Source organism: Setaria viridis, chromosome 5 (genome assembly GCF_005286985.2).
Source record: "Setaria viridis chromosome 5, Setaria_viridis_v4.0, whole genome shotgun sequence".
In the NCBI taxonomy this organism is placed as follows: Eukaryota; Viridiplantae; Streptophyta; class Magnoliopsida; order Poales; family Poaceae; genus Setaria; species Setaria viridis.
In genome coordinates this window covers 1,091,220-1,104,700 of record NC_048267.2, presented here as the reverse complement: position 1 = coordinate 1,104,700, position 13,481 = coordinate 1,091,220, and the positions used below count along the sequence as shown (strand labels likewise).

Sequence of the window (13,481 nt, the reverse complement as noted above, 5' to 3'; positions counted from 1 at the left end):
GTAGGCCGGTCCAAGGTAATCATGCACATCCGGGCCCGTTCGCGGAAGCCCACCCGTACGTTCGAAGTCTATCCACTAGCAACGGCCGAGAGGAAGCCAACCGCCACCCGATCACTCCCGCCCCGCCCGCAACCACCACCGCGGCGGCGCGCCATGGCCTCCGTCGCCGCCTCCCCCGCCTCCTGCTCCTGCTCCACAGTGTTCGCCTCCTCCTCCTCCACTCCCATCCGAACGCCTCGCCCGTCTCTCCGCCCGCTGCCGTGCCGCTCCAGGCTACCGCTTGCCGGCCGCTCGGTACAGCTCCCCACCCGCCCTCCTTGCTTTTGGAATTTGGACTGTTGACCAACACCTGGTGCGAATTTTACCTGCAGGTGTTGAGGTGCCTCCCGAAATGCGACTCGGGGAAGCTGCCGCCGCCGGTTGGAGGAGGCGCTGGGCTGTCGATTCGGAAGGCGGCTGAGCCAGCGGGTCGGGGAGGGTTCCGAGCCGCGAGATTCGATGCATCGTGCGGGCTCGCGTTCGCGACGGTGGCGGGGGTGCTCATGCTCCAGGGGACGCAACAGGCGATGGCCGCCACGCAGTTCGGGGGTCTGCAGCCGGCGGACGTACTGGGGGATCTCGGGGACCTCAGTACAGGTTTTGCTTCAGTTAAGAGAACTGCCTCTGCTCTTTGATGATTTCCGAGCTCTTTTCTTTTTCAGTTACCGGCAGGTTGATTGCGATTTCTTATTTTCGTTTATAATAATTTCTTGTTCCCTAATCTTTGTATCCACATTTAATCTGCATTTCAGGCTTTCCTGTTGATCTTCTTTTCTGAGCTAGGGGACAGAACGTTCTTCATTGCGGTAAGTACTCGCTAGTCACAACTCACTCCACAAACAAAGTAAGATTATTCTGATGCAGTCAGATCTGCTTACGAACGTTCACTGTCTAAACTGCACTATTGAATATTGATAGAAGAGAGTGCTTTTATGAAACGAATGAAACATAAATTTAACGTGGTGTCCTGGTACAGACTTCCAGTGTCCGCCTTGAGCATTCAGAGTTCATCTGATTACACAAGTTTCTGCAGAATGCAGATGGTTTCCCTTAATGTTGTTTTCTGTTGATTCATGTTGCAGTGTTGAATATCTGATTGTATCCAGATTATTGTATAAAACAACTGATGCACAATCTTCAGCCACTGTATAATGTCCTTGGAGTCAGTGTACATATGCTGTCAGCGTGCCAGAATGCCAGATGTTTGAAAAGCAGCATAAAGTCATTAGCAAATTTTAGGCCTCCTAACAGAGGAAGCTGCACAGACATGGGTAGTTTAAGGGACCCTATGTGTTAGCAAATGCTATGAATTTCATGAAAGAAATGATTCTGTTTTCTAAATATGTTTCCTTCTCTCTAGTCCCTTTGCTTCACATCTATACCGTAGAAATAATTTTGCCAGTGACATATACTAAAATGAGTCATTGATAAATGCTGCAGTTGCATGTGTTTGAATAGGCACTTTTAGCAGCTAGAAGTTCTGGAGCAGTCATTTTTCTTGGCACATTTGGAGCTCTTGCGTAAGTACTATGTATTTTTATGCTCCTTATATGCTATGTTTCTTCGTCAATTTAGTCGCATGCTTTTTGTGCTTCTAGTTACATATTTAAGTTCCAGGACTATCTGGCATTACATAAATGAGTTTTTGTTTTCTGGGTGATTGACAGGGTAATGACAGTTATTTCTGTAGTTCTTGGTCGAGCATTCCACTATGTTGATGGAATCATTCCATTTGGGTAATTATCCTCATTGTACAAGAAGAGTTTCTATTGGGTGCTATTATTTACTGAATATCTTGTTACATGCAGCTTTGGTGGTACTGATTTCCCAGTTGATGACATCGCTGCTGCTTGTCTCTTGGTAAGGATCTTGCGTATTTGTTACACACAAACACACTGAGATATGCACTCGGATTTGTTAAATGAATGTGTTTATTACTCTTGCATTCTTGCGTGAGGTTAAAACATGCTTTATTATTACTGATGAATTTAAATGCATTCTAGGTTTATTATGGGGTTACTACATTACTTGATGCAGCTTCAGGTGATGATGAAAAGATCAACGAGGAACAGGAGGAGGTAGAACTTTAGAGCTGTGCCAAGAATATCATTTATAGTTTTTAAATTAGAAAATTTATTGAATTTCAAGTATTAAATTCGTAGCCTGGAACTAAGGAAAATCTCTTTCGCGCCTATATATCATCTCTAAGTCTTTGCTGACTGAATATGATGGTCTCCAAATATATTCTTTTTATCCAATTTTTTATGCTAATGTTTTCTTAACCATAATCCCCATTTTCATCTTCTGTTTCAAGTGTTTTATACTTGAAAGCATACAAAATAGTCCAATCCATTCAATACTCGACATGTGCAACATATCTTAGTCTTAAAGAAAACTATGCGAAAACTATATGCAATGCTAGTTGGACTACGTGAAAAATATAATAGAAAATATGTACCTTATACCAGATCGTAACATGCAAAGTTACTTTTAATAAATTTGTCGTGCTTTAATATAATTCTCTCTCCTCTATAACATTGTGTTGAACAATTGTAGGCTGAGTTAGCAGTATCGAAATTTTCTGGAAACGGTGCGGGGGTCATGTCTGCTGCTGGTACTATAGCTAGCACATTTGTATTGGTTTTTGTTGCAGAATGGGGTGATAAATCATTTTTCTCTACAATTGGTATATCTCCTTACCCTGTTTTGTAAATGGTCAGATTTCTATAAGCATAATTAGCACTGACACTACTTTCCTATACCTTTTGCAGCACTTGCTGCAGCTTCATCCCCTCTGGGTGTCATTGCAGGATCACTTGCTGGTCATGCTGTTGCAACATTGGTAAGATAAGCAGTGGCAGTAATAGTTTATGCTTGTGACAAGATAATTGGCATCTAATTTTTACACTGCAAATAGCATTAGTTTGAAGGAATACTCATTTGCTTGTTCATGACTAACGTAGTTGAGCAATGAGCATAACAATATAGCAATGGAATTCAGACAATTGTTTAGTGCTTCAGTGAATGGTTGGTTTATTGGTCTGTTTTTTTTCCTCAGTATTGTTTTCTTGCAAGTGCCTTCTCTTATTGATCTATATTTGGAAGTCTGCATTGACTTGACTCCATTGGAGCATAACAGGGATTGGAATTTAAATTCCTCCATGATTCACAAAAAGAACTTCTGTATAGAATAGGAGAATAGTATAAGCAGCAAATGCATGATCGTGTACCAATCAGTTAGTGTGCTCTGATTTTTGTATTTCTGGCTGTGGTTTTCCATGAAAAACTGATATTATCAAATTTCTTCCTACAGATTGCAGTTCTTGGTGGTTCTTTGCTGGGAACATTCTTGTCTGAAAAGGTAAATTGGTAAACTAACAGTACCAAAGCAACTAAAATTTTCTAACAGGGTTTGCCCCTTGAAAATTTAAAATGTGGCGAATTTATAAGTTGGTTTTCGATTTGTTTATCAGTTTCATCCATCACAAGTTTTTTTAGCAGTTAAATTTGTAACTGATAGGGAATATTTTTCCATGAACTATATTTTTTAGTATAGAAAATAGCTGTTGGCTTACTGATAAAGACTTTGATAAATTCTTTGCGCCATTCATTTTCCGAAAAGTTTGTCTATGTCTCACTGAAATGAAGCATTGTCCTGTGCAGATTATAGCATACATTGGAGGGAGCCTATTTTTAGCTTTTGCTGCCATTACTATAGTTGAGATTGTGACTTGACTAGGAGTTCCAACATCCATAATTGATCAACAAGTACCAAAAGGTGTGCAATGTCTGCAACATGTAGTGGCAGGTTGCTGCTACGTTCTTGTTTTCTCAAAGCATAGCAAAATCAGCTTAGTTGATAATAATGATAATAATTGCTTTGTTACTTAACATGATCCTCCACAGGAACTTACATCCTTCAAGTGGAACATCCCCAGCTTGCATAGAAACGTTTGCTGTTGGTGATGAGAATTTATTCTTCCTTATCCAAGACAATGTTTCACCAGCATGATTTGTAGTCGAAGCACTACAGGTCGTACATTTTGGAGCGGAAGATGAGATTGGGAGAAGATTTGTGGATTCCATGAAGCTATTTCATTTCCTTTCCTTAGATTATTTACACGTATATCAGTAGAAGCATTGTAAAGGCAAGAGTCATATTAGACCACACTGAGGTTGAATCCCAGAAACTCTGATGCACCTGACTGAACTTTTCCAGGCTTTCTGTCGAGTACAGTGTTTCTTCTCTTTTTTTTTCTGTTTTCCTCAGTACAAAGAGCAAGATGATAAATAATTTATTGCCGGTGGCTGAAACTACTGGCTGATGTACTTCGGTCTTCGGAGTATGCATGTATTATGTGTTCAGGGAAAGAAGCTATGCTCAATGAATGACACTGCAGTGTCCAAAATCTGTATCTTTCAGGTACAGATACAAATATGAATTGGGAATGCTGCTCAACTTCAAACACAAGAATTGGGCTAATTTCCTTAGTTTCACGACATAGGAAGAACAAGAGCCACATCTCCGTTCTTCGGATTTCCTCTGTATATGGTCATCTTCTCCTCATCGAGGTCGACCAAGACGGTGCATAGAGTGTGCAATGTCGGGCCTGAAAAAGGTAATTACCGGTAGAAAGCAAGTTCAGCTCTTGTTGCAGATTTACAGTAGTCACTGCTCAAAAGTCAGCAGAACACATGAAAGATGGTCACCTGTCATGTAGATTGGGTACTTGTCATCAGCTGTATCTCCCAGCAGTGAAAGCGCCGTTTCCTTGGAGTCCACTGAACACTGCGCTGCCCTCTTCTCCCTGCTTATGGAGTTCTCGTCCTGCACCTTCTCGACGACAATAGCAGTTCACTCGTCAGTTCGTCTGTCATCGGCCGATCGAAATCTATCTGATGGTTACAGCAGTTAAGCAATCATCTCGATCAGAGAAAAACGGGGAGCATCTCCAACCTGCTTCACTTGGAGATGCCGGTACATGTTCGCGTGGAAGAAGGGCGCGGCGCCGGCCTCGAGGACGGCGGACCTGTTCCTGGAGGCGGTCTCGACGTTGACGATCCTCCGGCCTCTGACGTTCATCAGGTTGTAGCTATGGCCGACTGAGACGCTCGGTGAGCAGATCCTCTGTTCCAAGGATAACATATGTGTGTAGAATGGCATCAATGGCTTTACTGACAAAGAGCATGCAGTGACGTGGCGGCGTTAGTTCAGTTGCAGTTGCAGGCAGTTGCGTACGTGCATCGCATCGTCGAGGTTCTTCGCCTCTAGCAGGTCCCGTGACACGAAGTTCCGGGCAATGGCGCCGGCGACGATTTCGTCGTTCACTGGAGGAACCGAATCGAGCGTGAAGGCCTAAGAAATAGGTATCCAAAGCCCTTATTTTGGTTTGGCTTCTGAGTTCTGACAGTGGAAATGAAAATTCAGAATGCAATAGCTATGGCATGCGACTGTGATGGTCGCTTACCACGCCGTTGCTGTTGAAGCCGAAGGCACAGCTTGGGAGCTCGCCGGCGTAGGTGTATGCGGTGAAGGACAGGCCGTCCGGCAGCGTGGCCCGCACGAGGTACGTGTGGCCGAGCAGCGCGACGTTGCCGTCCTCGTTGTGCGCGGCGATCGCCGTGGAGTCACTGACGAGGAGGACGTCGGAGCAGTCGCCGTCGGGCTCCTCCTCTTCCTTCTCCCGGTCGTGATCACCGCCGGCCTTCGGGACGAACGGCAGGATCTCCTTCCTGAAGTTGACCAGGATGACCTGCTCGGAAGGAAGAAACAGTCAACGCCGGAGGCAGCAATAATGAAGACAGCAAGGGCAAGGGCGTCATTTTACGTACATGGAGGAGCGGGACCCCGCTGCCGTCGGCCGTGCCCACCAGCTCGTCCCAGTAGCGCGGGTACCTCTCGCTGTTGGCGGCCTGGAGGGCGGCGAGGAGTCGCCGCGCCTCCACCGTCGACGCGAACGGCAGCAGCTGCTCCCGGAGCACCAGGTCCTGCCGCATCCTGCTCCCGATGGCGTCCGCGAACCGCCGACCCACGGCGAGGCCGAGCGCGTACCCGTCGGCGCAGAGGCCGGCGTTGAAGACGTCCAGCTCGCCGCCGGCGCCCATGTTGCTTTGCGCGCCTAGTGATGCGACACGCTCGAGTGCAACGAGCAATCCTATCCTGTTGCAGAGCGGTGCCTTATCTCCTCCAGCTCCAAGCGGCCAGTGAGTGAATAGGCGCGACCACGTCAATGTTGTTGTAGGTGAAATTGGCTGGGCTGAGTGTGAAAACGGGCCGGGCTATCCCGCCCAATATCAACAAAATACTTTGGTTGTGTAATTTTGTGTAACCGGCCCAGGCGACAATGTCCCAACTTATCAACTCAACTGATTACTATTCCCTCCGTGCTAAAAAAATAACATCTGAGATTTTTCAAACACATTAGGTGTGAATAGAAAGATTTTTAGACAAATTAGGATGAATGGAAAAGATGTATGGGCCCCTAATCATTAGGCATGGGGATAACTAAATGGAGTCTCAGAAAATGTATTTGGTGGTCAATCCTAGAAATGCAATCTTTTTGAGCAAATTTTAAATGCCACGACGTCATTCTTTTTGACAAAAGAAGTAGGTCTCATCCAAAGAGACGGTAACAGACACTCGTAGCCTCTAGCTTTTACCTCCTTACATCTAAAGAAACATCTACAATAAATGCACTACATACAGAAAGGGGGAGATAATCTATGTATTTGAGTATTATATATATATAGTACGGAGTAGTGTATAATAGCAAATTCACTATTCATTTAGTAGAAAAATACATTTGGGGGGGGGCATGGCCCCCTTTGGCTCTCAAGAAGCTTTGACGTGCCCACGTGTTAGCAACTTCCCATCTCTCTTACCTTATCCGGCCTAGTTTGTATAGGTCTCATGAGAAAAGACGGTAAGAGAAATTGAAAACATCTAAGTTTTGCAACAATGTCGAGAAACTGAACCCACATCCCCAACCTCGCAAAAGGTCAACAGTGATATGGCAGGGGCTGTTCCCAATCTTTCGATGAGAGGAGGGGTAACTTCGATTTGGGGGTGGAATCAACGTTGGCTGTCCGACTACAACAATCACAGGATGCTGCGCCTTAGCAACAGGTACACCGATTCCGACGTTGGCTGTTCTTGCCGGGTCAAGAACACCCTTGAACCTGCTAGCAATCGAGAACAAGCAAGAACAAGATGAACAAGCAAATAAACCCACGGATTTGAAACAAATGAAACCTGAATCACGAGTTGGGGTCTTGAATCAAGCAAATCGGGTGGTCTGGTCGACACACGCGTTCACTAGGAAGTAGCAGTAGCTAACTTGCATCTAAAACAAAACCCAAGTTCATCCTGGTGGCTGCTAGATGTATTTATACATGGGCAACAGCAAGGAGGCGTGGGAGGGTGTAAACCCTAAGCTGGAAAGGGCCCCTAGTGGGCTGCACGAGATATAAGGGTTTCAGCCCAAGACTGGAAGGCCGAACGTCTCTTTGTCAATTCTGCTCAGCTCCGGTGGAATTTCGTCCTGAGGTTGGATCCATCTGAAAGTGAACTTTAAGAGCTTTCCAATGAGTACTCATATGCCTCAAACAACATCCGGAGTTGAGAAATATTGCCACGTCAATTTGATGTTGCCTGGCTGTATGAACTTGAAGTCTAAACTTGATGTCCGATCTTGTGCTTTCTTATTGTGTGATCTTGATGCCCAAACTGATTGGTTGATCCATTAGGCTCCTCTCCATCATTCCTAATAATAATAAAATCATCACAATGACTTAGTAGCATCCAATTCTGAGATGAGGGTTTATGGACAGTGAGGAATGAGTTAACCTGATAATTTAGCTCTCGTGCACGGGCTCTTGTCATTGGTCCTTGCTGCATAGTAGTCGTGGTTGTATCATTGGAAGGGATGTCCTCATCATCCTCCCCTTCTTGCATGTGAGTCGTCCTCGACTCAAGTTCATCTTCCTCACCCAAATATGGTTTTAAATCTGCAATGTTAAATGTGGGGCTGACCCCAAAATCTGCAGGCAACTCAAGTTTGTAGGCATTATCATTGATCTTAGCTACAACTTTAAAAGGACCAGCAGCTCTCGGAAGCAACTTTGACTTTCTCAAATCAGGAAACCGATCCTTTCTCAAGTGCAGCCAAACCAAATCACCCGGTTCGAAAGTAACATGCTTCTTTCCTAAGCTACCAGCAAGTTTATATTTAGCATTCATGTTCTCTATGTTCTCTTTTGTGGTCTCATGTATTTTTAACATCAACTCAGCACGTTGTTTAGCATCAAAATTCAATCTCTCAGAAGTTGGTAAAGGCAGCAAATCAATAGGGGCACGAGGCACAAAACCATAAACAATCTCAAAAGGGCTCTTTTTAGTAGTAGAGTGTTGTGAACGATTGTAAGCAAACTCAACATGAGGCAAACATTCTTCCCACAATTTTATGTTCTTTTTCAAAACTGCCCTAAGCATGGTAGATAAAGTTCTATTCACAACCTCGGTTTGTCCATCAGTTTGGGGATGACAAGTAGTGGAAAAAAGCAACTTAGTACCCAATTTAGCCCACAAAGTTCTCCAAAAATGACTAAGAAATTTTGCATCACGATCTGAAACAATTGTGTTTGGTACACCATGCAAACGAACAATCTCACGAAAGAACAATTCAGCAACATGAGTAGCATCATCGGTCTTATGACATGGTATAAAATGTGCCATCTTAGAAAATCTATCCACAACCACAAAGACACTATCCCTCCCCTTCTTTGTTCTAGGCAGTCCTAAAACGAAATCCATAGAAATATCCTCCCATGGTGCATTAGGAACAGTTAGAGGCATGTACAATCCGTGAGGATTAAGGCGTGACTTAGCTTTTTGGCATGTTGCGCAGCGAGCAATGAATCTCTCCACATCCCTCCTCATCTTGGGCCAAAAGAAATGATCAGCAAGGATGCTTTCCGTCTTCTTTGCACCAAAGTGTCCCATCAGCCCTCCTCCATGCGCCTCCTGCAATAATAACATACGCACGGAGCTAGCTGGAATGCATAGCTTGTTAGCTTGAAATACAAATCCGTCATTGAGGACGAATTTGTTCCATGTCTTTCCCTCCTTGCAATTCAACAACACATCTTTAAAATCACCATCATGGGCATATCGCTCTTTTATTGTTTCCAGGCCAAAAATTTTGAAATCAAGTTGTGAAAGCATGGTATAACGTCTAGACAAAGCATCAGCAATTACATTTTCCTTCCCTTTCTTGTGTTTGATGACATAAGGAAAGGACTCAATGAATTCAACCTAGCGAGCATGCCTACGGTTCAGTTTTGCTTGACTTCGAATATGCTTCAATGATTCATGATCAGAATGTATAACAAACTCTTTGGGCCATAAATAATGCTACCATGTTTCTAAAGTCCGAACTAGAGCAAGCAATTCTTTATCATAAGTAGAATAGTTCAAACTAGGCCCACTCAACTTCTCGCTGAAATATGCTACAGGTTTTCCTTCTTGTAACAAAACACCTCCCAAACCAATTCCACTAGCATCACATTCAAGTTCAAAAGTTTTAGTGAAATCAGGGAGTTGGAGCAAAGGGGCATGGGTTAACTTATCTTTCAATGTGTCAAAAGCACTCTTGTGTGCTGCAGCCCAAGTGAATGTAACGCCCTTCTTGGTGAGTTCATGCAATGGGGCTGCAATGGTGCTGAAATCCCTCACAAAACGGCGATAAAATCCAGCAAGCCCGAGAAAGCTTCTCACTTGTGTGACCGTTGTGGGAACCGGCCAGCTATGTATTGCTTCAACCTTGGCTTGATCAACTTCAATTCCCTGTGGGGTCACAACATAGCCAAGAAAAGAGACTCGATCCGTGCAAAAGGTGCACTTCTCAAGGTTACCAAACAAACATGCATCACGTAGAGCATTAAAAACATCACGCAAATGATCAAGATGTTCCTCAAGTGATCTGCTGTATATCAAGATGTCATCAAAATATACCACAACAAATCTGCCAATGAAAGCGCGTAAAACTTCATTCATTAGTCTCATGAAAGTGCTGGGTGCATTAGTGAGACCAAAAGGCATAACTAACCACTCGTATAGACCGAATTTAGTTTTAAATGCTGTTTTCCATTCATCTCCTAGCTTCATGCGAATCTGGTGGTAACCACTACGCAAATCAATTTTTGAGAACAAAATGGAGCCACTTAATTCATCAAGCATATCATCTAGCCTAGGAATAGGATGACGATATCTGATTGTAATGTTATTAATCGCTCGGCAATCTACACACATGCGCCATGATCCATCTTTCTTAGGAACCAAAAGAACAGGAACAGCGCAAGGGCTAAGAGACTCACGCACATAACCTTTATCGAGCAATTCTTGCACTTGGCGCTGAATCTCTTTAGTTTCCTTGTGGTTGGTCCTGTATGGCGCACGGTTGGGCAATGAGGCTCCGGGAATAAGGTCAATCTGGTGCTCAATCCCACGGGTTGGTGGCAGCCCTGGTGGGACCTCATTTGGAAAAATGTCCGCATACTCCTGCAAAAGGTTAGTAACTGCAGGAGGCAAAGAAGAAGGTATCTCCTGAAGTGAAAACAAGGTTTGTTTGCAAATCAAAGCATAGCAAACAGCAGTATTAGCATCAATCTCATCCAAATCAGATTTGGTTGCAATGAAACATGACCCTTTCAGCTTGATCTCATTTTTATTATTGTGGGCAGATTTAGTGTTCTTCTTTGTGTGCTTTTTAAGTTCATGTGCTACAATCTGATTTTCACTCTTAGCATGCTCCTGATTCATTACTTTACTAGCTCTAGCAAGTTCATCTTTCAAAATAGCTTCAGGAGACATTGGATGCAAAACAAGTTTCTTGTCATTATGCATAAAAGAGTATTGATTTGTTTTACCATGATGCAAAGAATCAATGTCAAATTGCCATGGTCGTCCTAACAACATAGAGCATGCTTGCATGGGCACGACATCGCAGTCAATAGAATCATGATAAGAACCAATAGCAAAATTAACTCTCACCAACCGTGTTACCTTCACCTTACCGCTGCTGTTTAGCCATTGAATGTAGTAAGGTTGTGGATGTGGCTGGGTGCACAATGCAAGCTTCTCCACCGTTTCAGCACTTGCCAAGTTGTTGCAGCTCCCTCCATCAATGATGACTCGGCAAGAACGCTCCTTGATCACACACTTGGTTTGAAACAAAGTGTGGCGCTGATTTTGTTCAGCCTTCTCCATTTGTGCACTCAACACTCGCTGCACCACAAGGCTCTCATAGTTTTCAGCATGTTCCGTTCCAATGTGCTCCTCATTTTTGTTGTGCTCCTCATCTTCCCCTACATTGTTAGCTGCAAGCAAAGCATATGTTTCTTCATCTAAATCACTAGCAGAGGAATACTCACCATTAGGACGCACAACTAGCACGCGTGCACTTGGGCAGTCCTTGCGCACATGACCGTAACCTTTGCAGCGGAGGCATTGAATGTCTCTCATTCTCCCTGAGGATGCAATTGAGGATGAACTCTTGGTTGGTGCAGCAGCTGCCCCCTTTGTGGGTTCAGGAGGGCATGGTGAGGAGTTCGTTGTCAAAGGTCGTGGTTTGCTGCTTGATGAAGATGGGGCAGCGACTCGGTACAGTTGGGCAGTGGGGTTGGATGGTGTCCAAGAGGTAGCACGACCTGCAGAAATGTTAGTTCTCGTGCTAGCTCTCCGTCCCTGTACTTCCCTTTCAGCTTTACAAGCAAGATGAAACAAACGAGTGATCGAATTGTATTCTTTGTAAGCCAAAATATCCTGAATTTCCCGATTCAGCCCACCCATAAACCTAGCCATAGCTGCATCCTCATTTTCTACCAAACCACAACGAAGCATCCCTGTTTGCAACTCTTGATAGTACTCTTCTACAGATTTGTTTCCCTGTCTCAAAAGCTGAAGCTTATGCAAAAGATCACGTGCATGATAAGAGGGAACAAATCTAGCTCGCATAACTCTTTTCATAGCATCCCAAGTTTGTGGAGTGTTGTTTGGGTGGCTGCGCACATATTCGCTCCACCAAATAGAAGCAAAATCAGTAAACTCACTAGTAGCAGCCCTAATACGTTTGTTTTCAGGAAAATCATGACATGCAAATTTTTGATCAACAGCTAGCTCCCAAGTGAGATATGCATTGGGGTCATATTTTCCATCAAAAGAGGGCATGCTGAATTTAATCTTCCCTAAAGAATCATCATTGTCGCGTACCTCACGTCGTGGTTGACGAGCATGTCCACCATGTCGACGGCGGCGCTGCTGCTGGTTATGTTGGCCATTTACCTCCCCATCAAGCTCCGTGTCAGCTGAATATTCTTCCTCATCTTGCCCAGCAATGCTACCCTCAGTGTTGTTGTTGTTGCGCCGTCCCGAACCATCACGACCCACCTGGTCCATCCTATCCAAACGTGCCAAAATACCTACAAGAGAGGTGTTAAGAGCCCCAAGCGTGTTCGCCATTGAGGTCAGCTTGGTGTTGGTGTCGATCTGCGTGGCCTCCAATTGGCCAAGGCGTTCGTTGGTAACTCGAACATCCTCATCAAGGTGTTCAGCATGCACCCTTACTTGGCGTTCAAAGTGTTGAATGATGCCCCTTGTTCGAGGTGAATGAACTTGTCCATCATCCTCATTTCCTGCCATGGTTAGACAAGGGAAAAAAATGTCCTACCAACTAGTGGAACTAGGTGACAGCAAACTCCATGCTCTCAATCTTGTTCCATCAAGTTCTTACATGTTCTTACCACGCTAGGAAGTTGGTGTTGGCAGCCGGCAAGAACAGCACAAAATGTTACACAAGCACAGCCCTGTGACGTAGTAGATAATTTGTGGAGCTATAGGTGGCTGCAAGAAAAAAAAAATCAAGGAACAGCTAGAACCACGTTAGCCAAAGCAAGTTGAATAAATGTTCACAATGGTACTGTGCTGGTCCTAGGCTAAACCATATTAGAGACGTGAGCCTAGACACAAACGTAGTCACCCAACAGCGGCAAACAAGGCATACAAAGAGAGTAATGCAGCAACAAGAACTCTTTTTCTTCCTTTCTTCTTTTCCTTCTTGTTTCTTCCTCTTTTTTTTTCTTTTTTTTTCTTTCTTTCTTTTTTTTTCTTTTCTTTTCAGGGGCCTCAAATGTTATGTTTGGCACAATGAAACAAAACAATTACTTCACATAGCCCTCCTTGCTTTTAGATGCACAGATTACACAGCAGATATGCGGAAATCTCCGTAGCGTTTGCAAGGCGCTCAGAAAGAATTTGGCGGCAAGGTTAATTTTCCCTGAAAGAGCACAAAGTAACATTTCCAGAATGTATCTAAACACTTGAATCGGAGATTGGATGCAAGAAATAGAGCTGATTTCTTCTCGTGCAGATCTGGAAGTGGGGATTG

General features: G+C 44.2%; 2 protein-coding genes and 1 pseudogene across 3 annotated transcripts; 1 reads left to right on the top strand and 2 right to left on the bottom strand.

Moving 5' to 3' along the window:
* The first annotated feature begins 91 nt into the window (after positions 1-91).
* On the top strand, positions 92-4,297 carry LOC117855919 (GDT1-like protein 1, chloroplastic). 2 transcript variants are annotated; one of them, XR_004640585.2, is made up of 12 exons: positions 92-294; positions 372-647; positions 792-845; positions 1,498-1,559; positions 1,707-1,775; positions 1,848-1,899; positions 2,043-2,117; positions 2,596-2,725; positions 2,811-2,881; positions 3,353-3,400; positions 3,703-3,847; positions 3,946-4,297. XR_004640585.2 is itself a non-coding variant. In XM_034738318.2 (12 exons), exons 1-11 carry the CDS (start codon positions 154-156, stop codon positions 3,772-3,774), a joined length of 1,050 nt encoding a protein of 349 aa, XP_034594209.1. In that variant the 5' UTR covers positions 93-153; the 3' UTR covers positions 3,775-3,817; positions 3,946-4,297. The 2 variants fall into 2 exon arrangements, 1 of the variants encoding a protein (XP_034594209.1); XM_034738318.2 differs by having other exon boundaries at positions 93-294; positions 3,703-3,817.
* A 118-nt stretch (positions 4,298-4,415) lies between these two features.
* Positions 4,416-6,232, bottom strand: LOC117855920 (uncharacterized). Its single transcript, XM_034738319.2, has 6 exons — positions 5,872-6,232; positions 5,508-5,792; positions 5,279-5,395; positions 4,997-5,167; positions 4,750-4,873; positions 4,416-4,649 (listed from the first exon to the last, which is right to left on the bottom strand). Exons 1-6 carry the CDS (start codon positions 6,142-6,144, stop codon positions 4,534-4,536), a joined length of 1,086 nt encoding a protein of 361 aa, XP_034594210.1. The 5' UTR covers positions 6,145-6,232; the 3' UTR covers positions 4,416-4,533.
* A 1,020-nt stretch (positions 6,233-7,252) lies between these two features.
* Positions 7,253-13,252, bottom strand: LOC117859119 (uncharacterized; annotated as a pseudogene).
* Positions 13,253-13,481: the final 229 nt, after the last annotated feature.

Bases quoted from the DNA above. Each gene is read 5' to 3' on its own strand.
- LOC117855919 (XM_034738318.2), top strand. From the start codon at position 154: ATGGCCTCCGTCGCCGCCTCCCCCGCCTCCTGCTCCTGCTCCACAGTG. The intron at 846-1,497 runs GTAAGTACTCGC...GTGTTTGAATAG, and splicing joins ACAGAACGTTCTTCATTGCG to GCACTTTTAGCAGCTAGAAG. The intron at 1,776-1,847 runs GTAATTATCCTC...TGTTACATGCAG, and splicing joins GATGGAATCATTCCATTTGG to CTTTGGTGGTACTGATTTCC.
- LOC117855920 (XM_034738319.2), bottom strand. From the start codon at position 6,144: ATGGGCGCCGGCGGCGAGCTGGACGTCTTCAACGCCGGCCTCTGCGCC. The intron at 5,793-5,871 runs GTACGTAAAATG...CCTTCCGAGCAG, and splicing joins GCGGGGTCCCGCTCCTCCAT to GTCATCCTGGTCAACTTCAG. The intron at 4,650-4,749 runs GTGACCATCTTT...TACCTTTTTCAG, and splicing joins GTACCCAATCTACATGACAG to GCCCGACATTGCACACTCTA.